At 37.9% G+C, this 17,520-nt stretch overlaps 1 protein-coding gene across 4 annotated transcripts in view; it reads left to right on the top strand.

Annotated features, from left to right (window-relative positions):
• Positions 1–17,520, top strand: part of fgd5a (FYVE, RhoGEF and PH domain containing 5a) — a 77,943-nt gene that overhangs the window by 44,644 nt on the left and 15,779 nt on the right. For all 4 annotated transcript variants that reach the window (XM_067430863.1, XM_067430862.1, XM_067430864.1 and 1 more), the window contains 5 exons: positions 3,901–4,052; positions 4,408–4,564; positions 15,594–15,684; positions 17,076–17,126; positions 17,221–17,279. In XM_067430863.1, the coding sequence (XP_067286964.1) occupies positions 3,901–4,052; positions 4,408–4,564; positions 15,594–15,684; positions 17,076–17,126; positions 17,221–17,279 (510 nt within the window). The remainder of the gene's footprint in view (positions 1–3,900; positions 4,053–4,407; positions 4,565–15,593; positions 15,685–17,075; positions 17,127–17,220; positions 17,280–17,520) is intronic.

The following is a 17,520-nucleotide window of genomic DNA, read 5'->3' as shown; positions in this document are numbered from 1 at the left end:
AAAACTGTAAAAATTACAGCTCAAATACACTTCTCAGCTGTAAACGCCAAACTCTGGTTGGGCCAATCACATCGTGTATAGAGTCGGTGGGCAGGGCTTAACATAATGACGATGGCCGAGTTGCTTGCGTGCTTCTAGTAAACTCAGAAGCTGGCGAACAGCGGTCTTTCGAATCAGCTTTGACCGCGACTCTGGAAGACTTGGAGTTAAGCTTTTCTCTGAGAAAAGAACAAAGAACGGCACTGAAGTCATTCTTAAAAAGGGAAGATGTGTTCGGAGTTTTGCTGACTGGATACGGCGAATGTTTAATCTATCAACGAGCTCTGTTTCACCTTCGTTGCTCTGGTTGGTGTAGCGCTATCCTATCGCGTGCAGAGGCAGTTTGAAAGACAACTGTTTATCCCGCCCCTCTGATTGAGTCCTGTCAATGGTGAGATTCCAGACCAAACATCTTGATGTGGGTCTGGCTTGTCAGGCTAACACACTCCTTTTTTGTCATGTTGTCTTGTTTAATTTCTTAATTTTTTTATTTCTCATTACAAATTTTAGGAGAAACATTTGAGACAAAGTTGAAAGCTATATCTAAGTAAAATCTGCTTAGCCTCTAATTCTTTTTAATTTATATACAGTATATATTTCTGTCTCTGAAAGGGAAAGAGTCCTCCATCAGAATTCTACAGGACAAAACGTGTCCCATTTTTATTTTATTGTTTGATATTGAATAACACCAAAATACAAAGAATTTTTAAAACCTGTCCCTAATGTGAAGTTATTGATTTAAATTGTATTGCAGGATGCTAGGCATGTGATTGAGAAATTGCAGCTTGCTTCATTTAAAGTTTTTTAGCCTGAAATGAAAAGCTTTCAGAAGCATAAACAATTACTATAAGACAAGTATCTCCCACCAGATTATTCATTACTGTGTCATTATACACCTGACTCTAGCTAAACTGTGAGAGAGCAATACAAGTATAATGAGTCTTAAGGAGGTAACTGTAAAACAAAGCAATTTCATTACAATGAACATTTGGAAAGTTGTCAGGGAGTTTCAGCTATTGAGATGCTATCGGAGGAAACTAGTTTCATAGCACCTAGGAGGAATGTATAACAGCACTGAGTTATTTATGAGAGCGTTGACAAATGCAGACACTGCTGCAATCGATACACATTGATTTATTTGTTAAGCTCAGAAAGGAATTTCAGCGTATCACATTCCCAGCAAAACCGCTTACACGTCTATGTGCGCATGCTTGACGGATTTTGTTTTATCTCATCACTTTCCTCATAACGGACACACATTCCCTCATGGCTTTGCCTGTAAAGACATTTCAGAGCAGATTTTACCCCTTCCTGTCGATTCATAAGGTACATGACATCTGTATGTATAATGGGTCAAGTAAATAAATCCTCTATGGATCCTGAGCCATCAGGCTAGTGGTCCCCGAACAGGCCAGCTTATGACCGCTCAATTTAACTGTCTGTTACAGCCAAAACAAATATATTCAGCAGAAACTAATAACATTTTCCCCGGACGGGTGGTAGTGTGGGCGAAGATTGTGTCAAAACTGGAGGCTCGTGCGCAGGCTGCTTGGAGTTCAATCCAGTTGCTTAAGCCTGGAAGCTTATCCTGAGGGATGAATGTGGTCAGAGTTCAATTTAGAGGCAGGAGAGGACAAGTACAGATTATTTGATGTATTTGCACGGAAGCCTAAGGGAGTTGGTATAGTTGTCACAAGCACGCCAGGCTCTACCTCACTCACTCGGCCTTTACAGTCAACAGAGTACTAACCACACACACCTGCCACTCATCAGTCCACATGACCAGTACTCAAGCACACATACATACACGATCACTAGTTGTCAAGAGAACACAAACTCTCACCTGGAAACTTAAGCTTAAACTTTAACATAAGCTTTTGTAAACTTCTGCAATGTTGTTACCTTGCTCTTAATTTGATTCAGTCTTATCTGTCATCCTTGAATCTCCTCTTCTTGTCTGCTCTCTTGTGTGTGTGTGTGTCTGTTTGTGTGGGTATGTTTTTGTGACATATGAGGACACAAATGTGTATAATGACATGGGTATGACACAGGTATTACAAGGAGAGGGTGAAATATGAGGACATTACCCATGTCCCTACTTTTCAAAATGCTTATAAATCATACAGGGTGATTTTTTTTAGAAAGTTAAAATGCAGAATGTTTCCTGTGGGGTAGGGGCAGTGTAAGGGGATAGTTTGTACAGTATAAAAACCATTACGCCTATGGCATGTCCCCATATGTCACAAAAACAAACGTGTGTGTGTGTGTGTGTGTGTGTGTGTGTGGACTTTTTTTTTTATCCTGGTGGGGACTTCAACTTCAACCTGAATGCACACAGATTCACTGTGGGGACCTAAATTGAGGTCTCCATGGGTACAAAAGCTTAAAAATCATATAGAATTAGTTATTTTAAAAATGTTGAAATGCAGAAAGTTTTGTGATGGCTAAGTTTAGGGGTAGGGTTAGTGTAAGGGTATAGAATATACGGTTTGTACTGTATGAAAACCATTAGTCCCCAGAAAGATAGTGTGCCAGACAAATGTGTTTATGTGTGCGTGTGTGTGTGCCTGGCAAATCTTTAAGACATATCTAGGTATCATCAGTCTCCATTGTTGCTAATTAACCATCTCTTCAGTTCTTACCGGCATTGGATTGTGTTCCTGCTGATTCTTACAATAAACATCGCATTTGTTCTTCTTTAATATCTGTCATTATCCTTGTGTCTTGAGGCCTTGTCCACACTAATACGTTTTTTTTTTGAAAACGCACTTTTTCAAACACCTTCCGTCCACACGGAGACATTATTGAACCAATAGATATTTATGTTTATACCAGTATTGTGCCTGTTATCTGCTATTCACTTTCAAACAGTTGTTAAAATATGTCATTTTGCACACTCTTCTTATCACAGTCCTGCAAAAATGTACTCGCATTTGCTGCCCTGCGATAAAACATGAGAGCAGTTTCGTTTTAGACCAGACATATAATGTTGAGTGTGTAATGGCAAAATAATTAACTCTGTCGCTTTACTGAATAAGAGACAAACATTAACCAATTATCTTTATAAAGGTTTATTTCTTGCTAGAAAGAGCCACAGTCAACACAGTCATCAGTGCCTGCATCGAGTGTGAACTGATGACATAACAGAAGTTAAAATCTCTCATACCTCCATTGTCAAAACAATCCCTGTCAGTAGTTTTCCACACATGGTAAGAGTGTTAAACACAACACAGATGTGTCATGCATGGCAGAGACACATATTAGCTCCTGTATTACAAACACACTCTAAATAATCAATATTCTTTATCAGTGATTATAATTTTTCCACAACAAGTGAGTGCGACCTGGACGCATCAGTGAATGGTGATATATTTTGCTAAATAAAATAAAACGGTCCTGCCAGAAGAATTGCGTGATAACTTGATTATGTCTTGTTCTGACTCTATCATCTCAGTGGGCTTTTATAAGGGGTTCATGCATGCGCTGTAAGGCGATTTTAACGTTTTCCGACGTATCAGTGTGGATGAGAAACTTGGAAAAAAAGGGAAAAAAAATGCTTATTTAGATGAAGAGTGTTTTGAAATCTGGATTAATGTAGATGTAGCTTGAGGTAAATCGTGACTGAAGATCTCTGCATTTCGTTTAATTTTTTGTTTTGCTATTATTATTATCAATACACACAGTGTTCTTTTTTTGGGAGGGGGGATGGGTGAGTTTAAACATGATCCATTATGTCACTAGTACACTTTTATTGGCAGCTGCAATCATCAAATGATCCAAAATATTTAATCATTATTACAACATTAGTTATTAATTGTTTTGAAATATTTGATTCCTCACGCCAACCCTCTTTTTCTACAGGACTTCAGGGGAGCTGTGGAGTCATCAGTTGAAGATGATGAGGAACCTCTGTTAGAAAATGGGAAGCTGGACGAGATCCTGAGCACTCTTCCTCAGGCCTACCATCTGCACAATGAGATCCTCAATGAACTGGAGACCCGCATTAAACAGTGGTGAGAACACGCATACTCGTAATACTACTAATGCACATCAACATCCACCAAATATACACATGCTTATGCACACATTTTATAGCATGGAATTCCATTAAAAGCCCATACTTATGTTATATATAACATGTGCATCATTTACAAGGAGCTAAAGCATGCACTCTGCATCTACTGTATGCATCTCCCACCTGAGCCACATACTAATAAAGACAAGCTCAGTGGCGTTTCCTCTGAGGAGGCAAGGGGGGCAGTGCTTTCTCAAAAGTGTTTCAATTACAAAAAGCACAATCCATTATGAAGCCATCATGAATGTCTTTGGATGCCCCCTGAAAAGTTCTTGTTTCCCATTCATCTTCAGGGAGGACAGCCCGTCAGTGGTTGATGTCATATTAAAGCGCCAGGCTGAGTTTTCATCTTTTGCGACCTACATCTCAGACTATGACCGCAGCATGTCACTGCTGGAGGAGAGCTGTAGACAGAGTAAAGCTTTCGAGGATGTGGTAAAACAGTTTGAGGTAAGGTCTGAGATGAAAATGTTCGATTTTGTGGTTTGTTTGGGAACTAATCACAATTTGATGATTCCTTAGTCATAATTAATTTAAGGTCATCAGTTAAAAAAGACTGAAAATGGTGGGACGATAAAATTCAACAAAATGTAACATTTAAAATTAAAAAAGATAAAATTAAAATAAATTACATTAAATAATTGTTCTTTCTGAAACTAGAAATTATGTTAAAGGGGTCATGATTTTATTATTTTAATGTTTCTTGAGGTTCATTTAATTATCTTTTTTTTGCACTATTTTTTTGCATTATTTCCAGTCTTTATTCTGACCCTCTGTCTAAAATGATTTGTTTTTAAGGGACGGCTCCCCTATGGCTTGTCAATAAACAACCACGATCAGCTAGAACAAGTGTTTTGAAAACATTATTCATATAAAACCATAATTTACAGACAAAGCATTGCTAGTGATGCAATACTAAAATAAAATTGGATGTATTTTTTTTTTTATTAAATATTGTTGGTACTAGATTGTGTTTCATATTCACTGTCTGATTTATTTTTAAGCATTTATTTGCATATTTTGGAAATATTTATTTATATAACAGTTTGACATGTTATTATCTCTTAATAATATTTTTTTATAATTGTGCGTTCAATATCAAATTACTTTTTGTTGTGAAATAGTTGAGAATCACAAAAATCTAGTAGCAACAACTATGGCAGTTTTTAGTACCTGCAGTGTATCAAGGACACAATTAGTTCACTGTACCAGCGATATTCATGACAGTGGCTTCGCTGGATCATTTAATTGGAGGATGGTTGGTGGAGTCACCGACCACACATTTCAGTGGTGATCGGGATCACCAACGACAAGAAGCCAGCTGTCCTCGCTCATTAATATGCATGAGCATCTGTATTCAGAGAAGCCTCCTTGGGTGGTAGATCCAAAATTGGACCCTCAATGTATAGCAGGGAGAGATCAGGAAAGGGAGAAAGAAAGGCTGATTTTGCCAAATGTCTTTTAAATGTGTGCATTGTCATCAGCTGCTTTTATTGAAAAGTAAAAATGTGGGTAGACTTTTTTTTTCTCATACACATTAACTGAGCCTGGTCACACACTAAGGAGGTCTGTTTTATATTTTTTTAGATCAAGGATTGCATCTTTAATAAAATGTGACAGGCTGCCATGGGTCTTTTTTCTCATGCAGCTTCAAAATCAATAGGAGAGACTTATGATCCAAATAACTCCAGAGTAATGAAATGAGTTTAAGATGTAATTTCTGTTTATAACAGCACATTTTATTCTTTTCAACACAATATTATTCATTTCTCTGTGTAAAATGTGCTCACTCAGTCCTCTGTGAGTCCTGGTCAGTACAGCTGCAGTTACGCTTATAGGCTTTGACTGGGTGATGTATGTACTGAGCATCACTGGTTGCCTCTGGTCACTCCGCACTAATGAAACCAATAGAGCTGACTCTCAGTGGTGAACCGCCGCACCGACAAACACACAAGTGAACAACAAGGTAGGCTTTTTCTTACATTTCTCTTAACCTGCCAACCATTAGTCTAGCCACTGCTTGTTTTATTTTACCAATCTGTGCTGTGATGCTTCTCTTGGCTCATTAAATGGGAGAAGATGCAGTTGTTTTATTGATCGGGGCCTGAAGGTGGACAAGTCAGGAGTTTAAACATCCAGAGTTTAAACACCTGCTTGACTTTATCAGTAGCCTATAGACCAGCATTATCAGCATACATATTAGCTCTTTAGAATTTTTAGAATATGTCTGGGTCATATTTCAGGCAAAAAGAAAGATATTCAATTATTCTTTAAAAAATGAATGCCTGATCCTGGCCCGTTCATGGCCAAGATCCTGGCCCGTTCACACCAAGGATGATAACTATAAAGATAACTTAAATATGTTTATTTAATATAAAAGTGGTCATGACATGAGAAATTTGCGATGATCTTTTGAAATGTAGGTCTTTGTATCATTAAAACGTCCAACTTTAATTGCTTAAAAAGTCCTCCTTATTATAAACTAGAGGTGACTCTGAATAGTCGAAGATTCAATGCATCGATATGCAGAGCCGGATTCGACCACCTCACGGTTGAATCTTCGCGGGTGTTATGGACCGAGGATCATACCATTTTGGCAGTATTTGGCGCGGTGCTGAGCTTCGCGTCCATTGTGCGATCCTTTTAAGGGCGCTGAGGCTCGCGCCTTTAAAATTCGATCCCATTCAATGAGTGTACGCACACTAGTGGCAGCATTCGGTGCCTGTTTAAAATCCTGCAGTGCCACAGAGCGCCATTTCAAGGTTTTATATTAAATTTGTATTATAATTTCCTCAAATCGTCAATGTACATACTGATTTCACCCTGTGCTACAAGATACACTCATTGTGAAGCTCTTCAGAAGTCGATTCAAAATTTTGAACTTAAGAACGTGCATGCAAACGAAGGAATTTTTTGTAGGTTTATTTATCAAAATGTTCTTTTATATATTTGTGTGATGTTTCAATCGGGGATTTAAAATGATATGAGAAACAGTTTTATGAATGTTTATCCACCACATTACCTTTTATTTAAACCTATAAGAAAGCCATTGTCAGTTTATCTGTCAATTGGCAGGCAGTTTTGGTCGCTTTATGAAAAGTTGTTGCTGTGTGCAGTGTGTAAAGGAAAATAAAAATAGTTTTACCCTCCTTCTGACAAGTGTCGGTCCCCTCCCAACCCATTCATACACACATGGATGATTCGACTATCAGTCGACCATAGAGAGATTTGACAATTCTGATTCGAACGTGTAAATCCTTAGTTGGGGACACCCCTATTATGAACAAAGCATTTATTTAATCAACCTCCCAAAAAAGCTCATTTTGATACTGGTCGATCTATGATGTTACATGGGTGAATATATTTGCATATAACTGCCCCCAGATCAAGGCATCTATGTATACATACAGTAATGCATCATTGCACCATAGGCCCCGTCCACTGGCATTCAGTCACTGAACAGATGACATTTGCCTACATTGGAAGTAAATAGAAACCATTATAATCACTGATGCTGTCTACACTGGATGGATACAGTATACAGATATGTTCAGTTTCTGAGTTTTTGAGTAAAGGGAGTTTTTCGGCAACAGGACAAATGAAAGAGTGAAAGAATGTTTTCTTTGATACGTCCAGTTTAAACAGCTTATTTGCATCTCTGTACAGACTTCAGAAGGATTCCAGTGTCAAAAACAAGTGGATGATTATTTTAATGGAGTCCTGGATCATGTCAGATAATTATGTTTGTTCAGAGCATTTTGTTTTTGTAAACGAGACACAATGTAATAGAGAGTTTGCAAAGAATAATTTTGTAGAAAGATGAAGCAGCCAACTGACCTTGATCAGCTACATCACAAACCATGCTTTGTCTGTAAATTACGGTTTTATTATAGATAATATTTTCAAAACACTTGTTGATACCGTTACACTTAAAGTAGCTGATTATAACAGTGGCCATTTACTGACAAGCCTTAAGGAGCCTTTCAGACACAGGTTCAGGAAAAAAAAAAGATTAAAATTAAAAAAAAATAGTTTTTCAGTATATACATATTTTTTGTGCAAAAGTTCATTAACATTATAAGTAAACCAACATTTTCTTTTTCTTTTCTTTTCTTTTCTTTTCTTTTCTTTTCTTTTCTTTTCTTTTCTTTTCTTTTCTTTTCTTTTCTTGCTGTGTGACCCATGCTTTTGTGAGATTCCACCAGATATATAAAGCTACAGTATCTATTATATTTATCTTGTACTGTAGAATTTACCAATTGGGTTTCACTTATGTGGCATTTTATATTATCAGCATTTGAACTTTTTGATAAAGGATAGTGGATGCTTTGAGGATAGAGGATGCATTAGGAATTCTCTCCTCTGGATCCAAGCTTGTGTAATCTCATTTTGTGGGTGTGCGTGCTGGGTTGATGACAGAGATGAAGTATCAACAGCAGCTGATCTGATCACCGCTGTGGTCTGATAGGATTAAACCCTGTTCAGCTACACTGTTTTCGAGGGGCTTTCACCACAAACATGTGTGTGTGTGTGTTTATAAGTATCTGGGCGTGTGTGCAGAATGTGTTCGAAGGAAGGAGACGAGGTGGGGTGCTCTGAAAGAGAGCGAGGAGATTGCAAGCTTCATGTTTATATTCAACATTCTACAGCATTTTCATAGCATGTCCTTTTAGCCCTTCAGTTTAAAATAAATGATCTGCAGAAGGTGCGACTTCATTGTTGGAGTGTGACCAAATGTAGACATTTAGTCACTGTCATTTTTATTACACTACACTACTATACTATACTATAGTCAAAAGTTTGGAATAATTAAGATTTTTAAATGTTCTAGAAAGACGTCTTATGCTCACCAAGACTGCATTTACTTGCTAAAAACCCCCAGCAAAAACACTGATAAGTATTTGAACACCCTGCTATTTTGCAAGTTCTCCCAATCCAGGAGGGGATGTCCACTGTGAGAGACATAATCTGAAAAAAAAAAAAAATCAGAGATTATTTTTTTACTATTTATTTGTATGATACAGCTGCAAATAAGTATTTGAACACCTGTCTATCAGCTAGAATTCTGCCCCTCAAAGACCTGTTAGTCTGCCTATAAAATGTCCACCTTCACTCCATTTATTATCCTAAATTAGATACACCTGTTTGAGGTCGTTATCTGCATAAAGACACCTGTCCACCTCATACAATCAGCAAGAATCCAACTACTAACATGGCGAAGACAAAAGAGCTGTCCAAAGACACTAGAGACAAAATTGTACACCTCCACAAGGCTGGAAAGGGCTATGGGGAAATTGCCAAGCAGCTTGGTGAAAAAGGTCCACTGTTGGAGCACTCATTAGAAAATTGATGAAGCTATACATGAATGTCAGTCTCCCTCCCTCCATGCAAGATCTCATTTCGTGGGGTCTCAATGATCCTAAGAAAGGTGAGAAATCAGCCCCAGAACTAGGGAGGAGCTGGTCAATGACCTGAAAAGAGCTGGGACCACCATTTCCAAGGTTACTGTTGGTAAAACGTCAGGTAAGATGTCATGGTTTGAAATCATGCATGGCACAGAAGGTTCCCTGCATGAAAACCAGCACATGTCCAGGCCCGTCTATGACCATTTGGATGATCCAGAGGAGTCATGGAAGAAAGTCATGTGGTCAGATGAGACCAAAATAAAACTTTTTGTTCATAATTCCACTAAACATGTTTGGAGGAAGAAGAATGATGAGGGAAAGAGGACTACAGCTCAGAACTACAAGGGCGGAGCTGGTCAATGACCTGAAAAGAGCTGGGACCACCATTTCCAAGGTTACTGTTGGTAATACACTAAGACGTCGTGTTTTGAAATCATGCATGGCACGGAAGGTTCCCCTGCTTAAGCCAGCACATGTCCAGGCCTGTCTTAAGTTTGCCAATGACCATTTGGATGATCCAGAGGAGTCATGGGAGAAAGTCATGTGGTCAGATGAAACCAAAATAGAACTTTTTGGTCATAATTCCACTAAACGTGTTTGGAGGAAGAAGAATGATGAGTACATACCATCCCAAGAACACCATCCCAACTGTGAAGCGTAGAGGTGGTAGCATCATTCTTTGGGGGTGTTTTTCTGCACATGGGACAGGGCGACCACTGTATTAAGGAGAGGATGTATTGCGAGATTTTGGGGAACAACCTCTTTCCCTTAGTTAGAGCATGGAAGTTGGGTCGAGTCTGGGTCTTCCAACATGACAATGACCCGAATTACATAGCCAGGATAACCAAGGAGTGGCTCTGTAAGAAGCATATCAAGGTTCTGGCGTGGCCTAGCCAGTCTCCAGACCTAAACCCAATAGAAAATCTTTTGGGGGAGCTCAAACTCTGTGTTTCTCAGCGACAGGCCAGAAACCTGAAGGATCTAGAGAAGATCTGTGTGGAGGAGTGGGCCAAAATACCTCCTGCAGTGTGTGCAAACCTGGTGAAAAACTACAGGAACATTTGACTTCTGTAATTGCAAACAAAGGCTACTGTACCAAAGAATAACATTGACTTTCTCAGGTGTTCATCTGTATCATACAAATAAATAGTTAAAAAATCATACATTGTGATTTCTGGATTTTTTTTTTTTTTTGATTATGTCTCTCACAGGGGACATGCACTTACGATGACAATTTAAGACCCCTCCATGATTTCTAAGTGGGAGAACTTGGGAAATAGCAGGATGTTCAAATACTTATTTTCCTCACTGTATATATATAGTATTTTTGGACGCTGCATTTAAAATCCACTTTGCTCAAAATCCATATGATCACATATAGTCACTATGAACGAGCATGGGGTCTCTGCGTGTATGCATCATTACACAGTGTTGCTCTTACATTGCATTGCACAGGTGGAAAGGACAAGATAAAGACAGAACAAGACACTGACACACACACACTCATCTGGCATTTGGGCAATGAGGCGGAAAAAGCTAATTAGCCAAGCAGTCTTCTTAAACAACCCTCAATTAAATCAGCTGTCCACACAGACGCTGCTTCAGCCGGACCAGTGCCTGATTTGTGTAGCCTGTCTGTTCTCTGGCACGAGTCACTGTTCCCTCTCCTGGCTGTGTCCCAATTCGGCTAGAGTGTTAGCGCTAAATATCTACCCTTACACACATACACAAAGACTGGCCACTTCTTCAGCACAAATGTCAATTGGATTGCAGTTTGGTGCAAGTATTCAGTGCGAGGCTGTTCATTAGGTCTACTGCCTTTAACAATGGAGCCATGTTGTGCTTAAACACAGGAATCTGACAGGCTTTATGGTGAGAATGAGGCTCACTGCAGTGAAGAAACTCTACATAGAGGAAGTAATTAGATAATGGAAGACAGGTGCATGATATTTAGAGTTAAAGAATGAGAGGCTACATTCACACAAAAACCTAATGTAGACTTTCTGCTCAAATCCTTTTAAATGTGGTCAGACACTGGTCTAAAGGCCCATCACTCCTCAACATAACATAATCAACACACTTCATAAAATCTTTTAATATGGCATAATTTCATATTATATGAAATTAGAAGTCTGCATTAGCATTAACATTTGAACTATTATAACTACATGTGTATAGTATACACTAACTGGACCGGAAAAAAATATATATTTGGATTTATTTTATTTTGTAATTTATTTTATCATTTACTCAATGTAATATTTTATAAAATATTAAATTAAGTAGAATTTTGCAATACTTTTTTATTTATGTTTTATTTTGTTTTAAATAATAATATTTAATTTTATTATAATAATATTTTTGTCGCCATTGTATTGTATAATGCACAATATAAATAAATGTGATATGACTTAAAATATTTAAGTTTAATTTTCTAATGAATTAAAATTTTGCACTCTATTCACCCTTAGTTTATTATTTTATTTTAAAATATATCGTTATAATGATATAATTTAATATGATTGCATATTTTGATATATGATACTTGAAATTTGTGCAGTATCATTAACTTTTTAACTTGTATTATTAATGCATATTTAATACGTCAATGTATCTGACATCAGTATGTATTTTAAACAAATATTACATTAAAGTGGAATTTACTGAATGTTTTATTTAATATTTGAATATTGAATGTTTTATTCCATTAAATTCAATTGAATATTTTATGAAATATTAAACTGAATTAAACTTTTGCCATAATTTCAAGTTAGTTTGGTGTAAAAACGAAATAATTTAATAGTCATTTGAATTTAAAGAGCATATTGCAGGTTAAATTTTTTTTTAGATAAACATATAACCTTGTATGAAAATGCCATATGAAAAGGTAATGCAGGATTTAAAATGATTTTAAAAGACATAAGAGCACAAATTTAGCAGATAAAGTGGCCGTTTCGTTGGCTGTTTGTAAAACCGCTGTTTTTTTCAACATCGCGTCATATTACGTCACGAGAGGGAGTCGTCTGCCAAGCTCTGCATTGGCTCAGTGCAGAATAGGTTGGTATTCTGTAGTAATCAGTGTATTTTCGGTAGTTTTTCTATTTAAATTTATCATTGTCATGGAAAATGATAGTGTCCAGCCTGTCAGGACATTGAGTCCACAGGTTTCCTAAAAAAAAAAGTTAGAAAAGCTGCATTGTGGCGTTTTGTGCAGGTGAAGAGACGGTACTTCACTTCTGCATCTGCTTTGACACACGCGGTGGTGTGTGTGTGTGTGTGTGTGTGTTCACTTTACACCGCGGATTATCAGCGATATGATGAAGTTTACATTGCAATACTCATGTAGTTAAAGGATAATATTAAATGATTAAATACTCACACGCAATGCTTCTTGTCTATTGTTTTTACATTAATCAATTTCAACATTGATTAATACAAAGTATGTAGGCTACATAAACACACATGCATAGTCTCACACTTTAACAAAAAAAAGTCAGGAATTATCTGCTGATAATGTATATTTTATTCAAGCGTACATCGTTCACTCAAATACATACTCAAAACGTCATACATCCCCACACTATCGACGGTGAATTGGCACAAAATAAACCCATAACACAGAATGAGTGAATAAAGTATCACATTAACACGTTACTGTCTGTGGCTCGGCCGCGGCGGAGTGTGACGGCCGGTCGCGGATCCGTCAGACGATCAGCTCGGAGAAACCGCGTGAACTGAGCACCGTAACTGAGGCGATCCGGGCGAACACACACACACACACACACACACATACACAAGCGTTCGCGTTAAACAGAGACTGAAGACTCAAACCAGAGACTAAGTGTTGCTGCTAGCTTTAGATAGAAAACATTACTTGTGTGCAAATGATTTGTTGAAAAGCACAGAACAGCAGCCATTTCAACAGAAACAACCAGAGAGGGAGTGAGGACGCACGTGCGTATGTATGTGTGTGTGTGGTGTGTGTAAAAAGTAAAAAGGCACTGTAATGGTTGCAGCAACTGAGCTATAGCATAATAATACTCATAGATCTAGCCTGTGACATGGTTGTGCATGATTTGGCAATAGGGGAGAGCCATGCTGGTGAAAATCAAGCCGACTCCCGATTCTTTTTGGATTTTGTATGTTTAAAAAATATCGTGAGAGAGGGAGGTGCGAGAAACGTGTTTGGCTCGTCGTGTTTTTCCTCACATGCTGCGAGCCACGACCATACGAGCATCCACAATGTCCACGCGAGGGAAAAACATCGTCTGCGAGCTCATATTTCAGCAAAAACAGCACCGGTAACGTTACGCCGCGCGCCCGGCTTTAACGTCTAATGTGGACGGCGAGTGTGACTTAAGCGATGGTCTGAACTTATTATTAGTTTCTGTTATTGGTATCAATACTCCTAGATGACCAATAGCAGCTTTGCGATTGCCTGATACATGATAATTATCTGCGAAGTATTGTAATCTGAGCACAGTGTTAGCGTATAGAGCCGACTCGCTCACCTGCTCTGTTTTCCACTGTTTCTCCTCACACAACAACTCTAATCCTCTCCTCTGATCGTTGTTCTGTCTAATCCTGGCCTGTCCCTTATTGTGTGTCATAATTGCATGGCTGTGGTCTGCCATATGAGTATTAATAAACATTTATAATTTCCTCAGCGTCCGAACTGCCATTGCGATCCATTGTTTTCCTATGGTTGAAAGTCACGGCACTCCCTCTCGTTATGTCACTTCCGGTTTGCGCATTTTTAGATGCGGAAGTAAAATTTCCTCACAAAAACGACTCAAAAAGCCTTATTAGCGTATTTACAAGTATATTTTAAAGAAATTCTAGGTCCTACATTATTTTTCCATACACTGACTCACTGGAGTCTCTAACCTGCAATATGCTCTTTAATAGTCACATTCGGTGTGATTTTTAATGTTCATGTTAACAGATCTGTGTCACGTGTAATAGAAAAACTGCAGTGTGAACAGAAATTAAGAATGTAATTAAATTATGATGATTATGATGATGATGATGAAGGTTACAATACACACATGGAAACTGAGAGAGCTGGTGTGAAAGAGCTAATGAAAGCCAAAGGGTGTCTTTCAGAGGTGTTGTGGGAATAATGTTGGGGCAGGTGTGCAAACTGGACAGTCGCTGTCTGTTCCTTTATCTTGAAGTCACTACTCCCTCCATTCACACTCCTCACACAAGGTCATTGACGGCATGTCTGTCCTCCTTTTCTCATTGAAGATCTCAAGCACTGTCCCATGTCTCTGAACGTCCAAAAGTCTGAAGTTATTTGCCCTTATCTGCCCTCTACTGACCTCTCACGTCCCCTCAGGCTCCTCAGAGCTCGCATGAACAATGGCGTGTCAAAGTCAATTAGGCCTTGATTGATTTCTTCTCACCGCGTGTTTGACTGATTCACTTGTTCACTTTTTCTCCCAGTGAATGATATAATTGGGTTGAAATTGGATGGAATGAGGCATACTCAGGTTTTTGTGTAAGGGGAAAGGGAAGGTCAATGAATAACCTTGAAATGGGCTTTTCTAAGTGGGGACATTGTATCTTGTGGGTGAAGAGGGAGCACAGGTATCATGTAACTCTCGATTGAGTATTATTGTACATTTTTGAGTTTGTTCTACCCCAAAACCACAATCACAGTGTTGTGTTCATAGATCTTTTTTATGTCTATTTAACCAAGCATATGCTGATACTATGAAATTACTGTAATTATAAGTTTCTGGCTAGTAAAAATGGTTCACATCTTTGTTAAACTCATGTATTTCACACAAATTTAGATTTATCTTTATACATCATGTACAACAAATAAAATGTCAGCTAAATTACGGCATGCAAACAACTAAAGAGTAGCTTGAATAGTTTAAACTGTCTGTGTATAAAGTATTTTTTTAATTCCTGTGTTACATGTTAATGTATGATATTACTAATTATATTTTTTTATTATGTATATTCATGTCTTCCTGTGCACCTACAGTTATATGTTTACACGCATCGTGGATTGTGTTTCATGTGCCATTACTCATTTGCATGTGTTTGTGTGTGTCTTCCAGACGCAGAATGCAGAAGGAGTTCATGTTCCTCTGAAGCACCAGCTGCTGCGGGTCATTGTGCGTGTGCTCCAGTACCGCATGCTGCTCACAGGTGAACACTGCATGATTCAAATATTTACACCAGATAATACTTTTCTGCACAGTTAATATGTTAACTCTTTCCACACCAGCATTTTTATAAAAAAGTTGCCAGCCACCGACAGCATTTTAATTTTTTTCACAAAATTTCATGGCCCTCTGAATATTCCGTTGTATGAATATCTGAACATGCAAAAAAAAATGTCTAGCGTAAGGCATTCTTTTTTATCAACACTTGAATGTGGGTAAACTTTATAAAAATAGCCAACATTTTTGACAAAAACAGAAAAGCGCATTTTTGTCAAAGAAACAAGAATGATGGTCAAAACATAGGTGGAGTAAATCGAGTCCCTCAACACCTCCAAAGCATGCACAGTCCTAGACCTCGTCATGAGTTGACATTTCATTTCGTAACATCAGGCAATTTAGGTTTTATATGATGTTTAATGTTGATGATCGCATTATTATACACATGTATCTGCTTACATATGCCATCGCTGGTTTCTGTTCAGTTTTTTTTTGCCTGTAATTTGATCAGAAGATTCTGTACTCTTTCAGAAGATGTCATAGCAACCCCTACCATATAACAATGAAAACACGAAAAGCCGGACATTTCTGTCAATACCAGGGAAAGAATGAACACATTTACATATTCAACTAAATATGTGCAATTCAGTTATTATTATTTTTTATTTTTTATTTTTTTGTATATAAAGGTCCAGTATATAAAATATGCATATATTTTCCATCACAGATGTTAATTTTTGCAGCAGAACAGAGTCTATATTTATCAAACTGCATCAAAACACAGGAAATACAGAAATTAAATATTAAAAGTACTTTGTCAACAGTTTATGGACACAATCTTGTGTATAATATTTGTTTTTGTTTTGTTTTGAGGTTCACGTTTTGATTGGCGGATTTTCACTTTTGAGTGCTGTCACTTTATGAGCTTTGATGACTAAATTTCACAATACAAAAGCTGCAAATGACAAGTTTTAAGTTTGAGTTTATTGTAAATAATAGCTTATCCCATAATTTAGGCTCCTAATAAACAATTTGTGTGTGTGTGTGTGTGTGTGTGTGTGTGTGTGTGTGTGTGTGTGTGTGTGTGTGTGTGTGTGTGTGTGTGATACTTGAGGGACTGATAAGTTAATAGAAATCACACAGACTAGAATGAAACAGTTGCAATGCTACATTGAATAAATGTGATAAAAAAGTGTGAGTGTTGTGTGTGCTCGAGTGTGACGCAGGCTGTTATCATTTCAACCTTGAGGGTGTATATGTGGGATCCTGTACTAAACAAAACATAGACTTTTTGAGTGTGTGTTAGAGGGGCTGAGCCAGAAAAAAATAATTGTTTTTTGTTTATTCTTCATTTGGTTTCTATCTCATTATTTTCAGACTACTTAAACAATCTCTCCCCGGATTCGAAAGAGTATGAAGACACACAAGGTATTGTTGTCTCTGTCTCTCTGTCACAGTGATGAACACTGACCATATTTGATCTGTGAAAACACTAATTGTGACTGCAACCTTTTATCAACAGCTGCGCTGGTAATTGTGTCAGAGGTCGCAGACCAGGTTAATGACAATCTAAAACACGGGGTGAGTCGTTTCTGTTTGTGAGAGAGCGCATTGTATTGTTAATACGATGAAAAAGGACCAAAGGGAAATTATGTCATCAAAGTGCCCCAGGTGTCCAGAAACAAAGAGAGCAGTGTGAAATCAGCGGGACACAGAGGCATCCCCAAACACACACACATATAGGGCCCTATTTTAATGATCTGAACACATAGCGCAGGTGCACTTGGGTGTCCAAACCCACTCCTGCTAGTTTAACGAGGCA

The sequence above is a fragment of the Pseudorasbora parva genome, chromosome 22 (assembly GCF_024679245.1).
Source record: "Pseudorasbora parva isolate DD20220531a chromosome 22, ASM2467924v1, whole genome shotgun sequence".
Taxonomy (NCBI): domain Eukaryota; kingdom Metazoa; phylum Chordata; class Actinopteri; order Cypriniformes; family Gobionidae; genus Pseudorasbora; species Pseudorasbora parva.
Note: the sequence above shows the minus strand (reverse complement) of the source record. Positions and strands in the feature narration are given on the sequence as shown.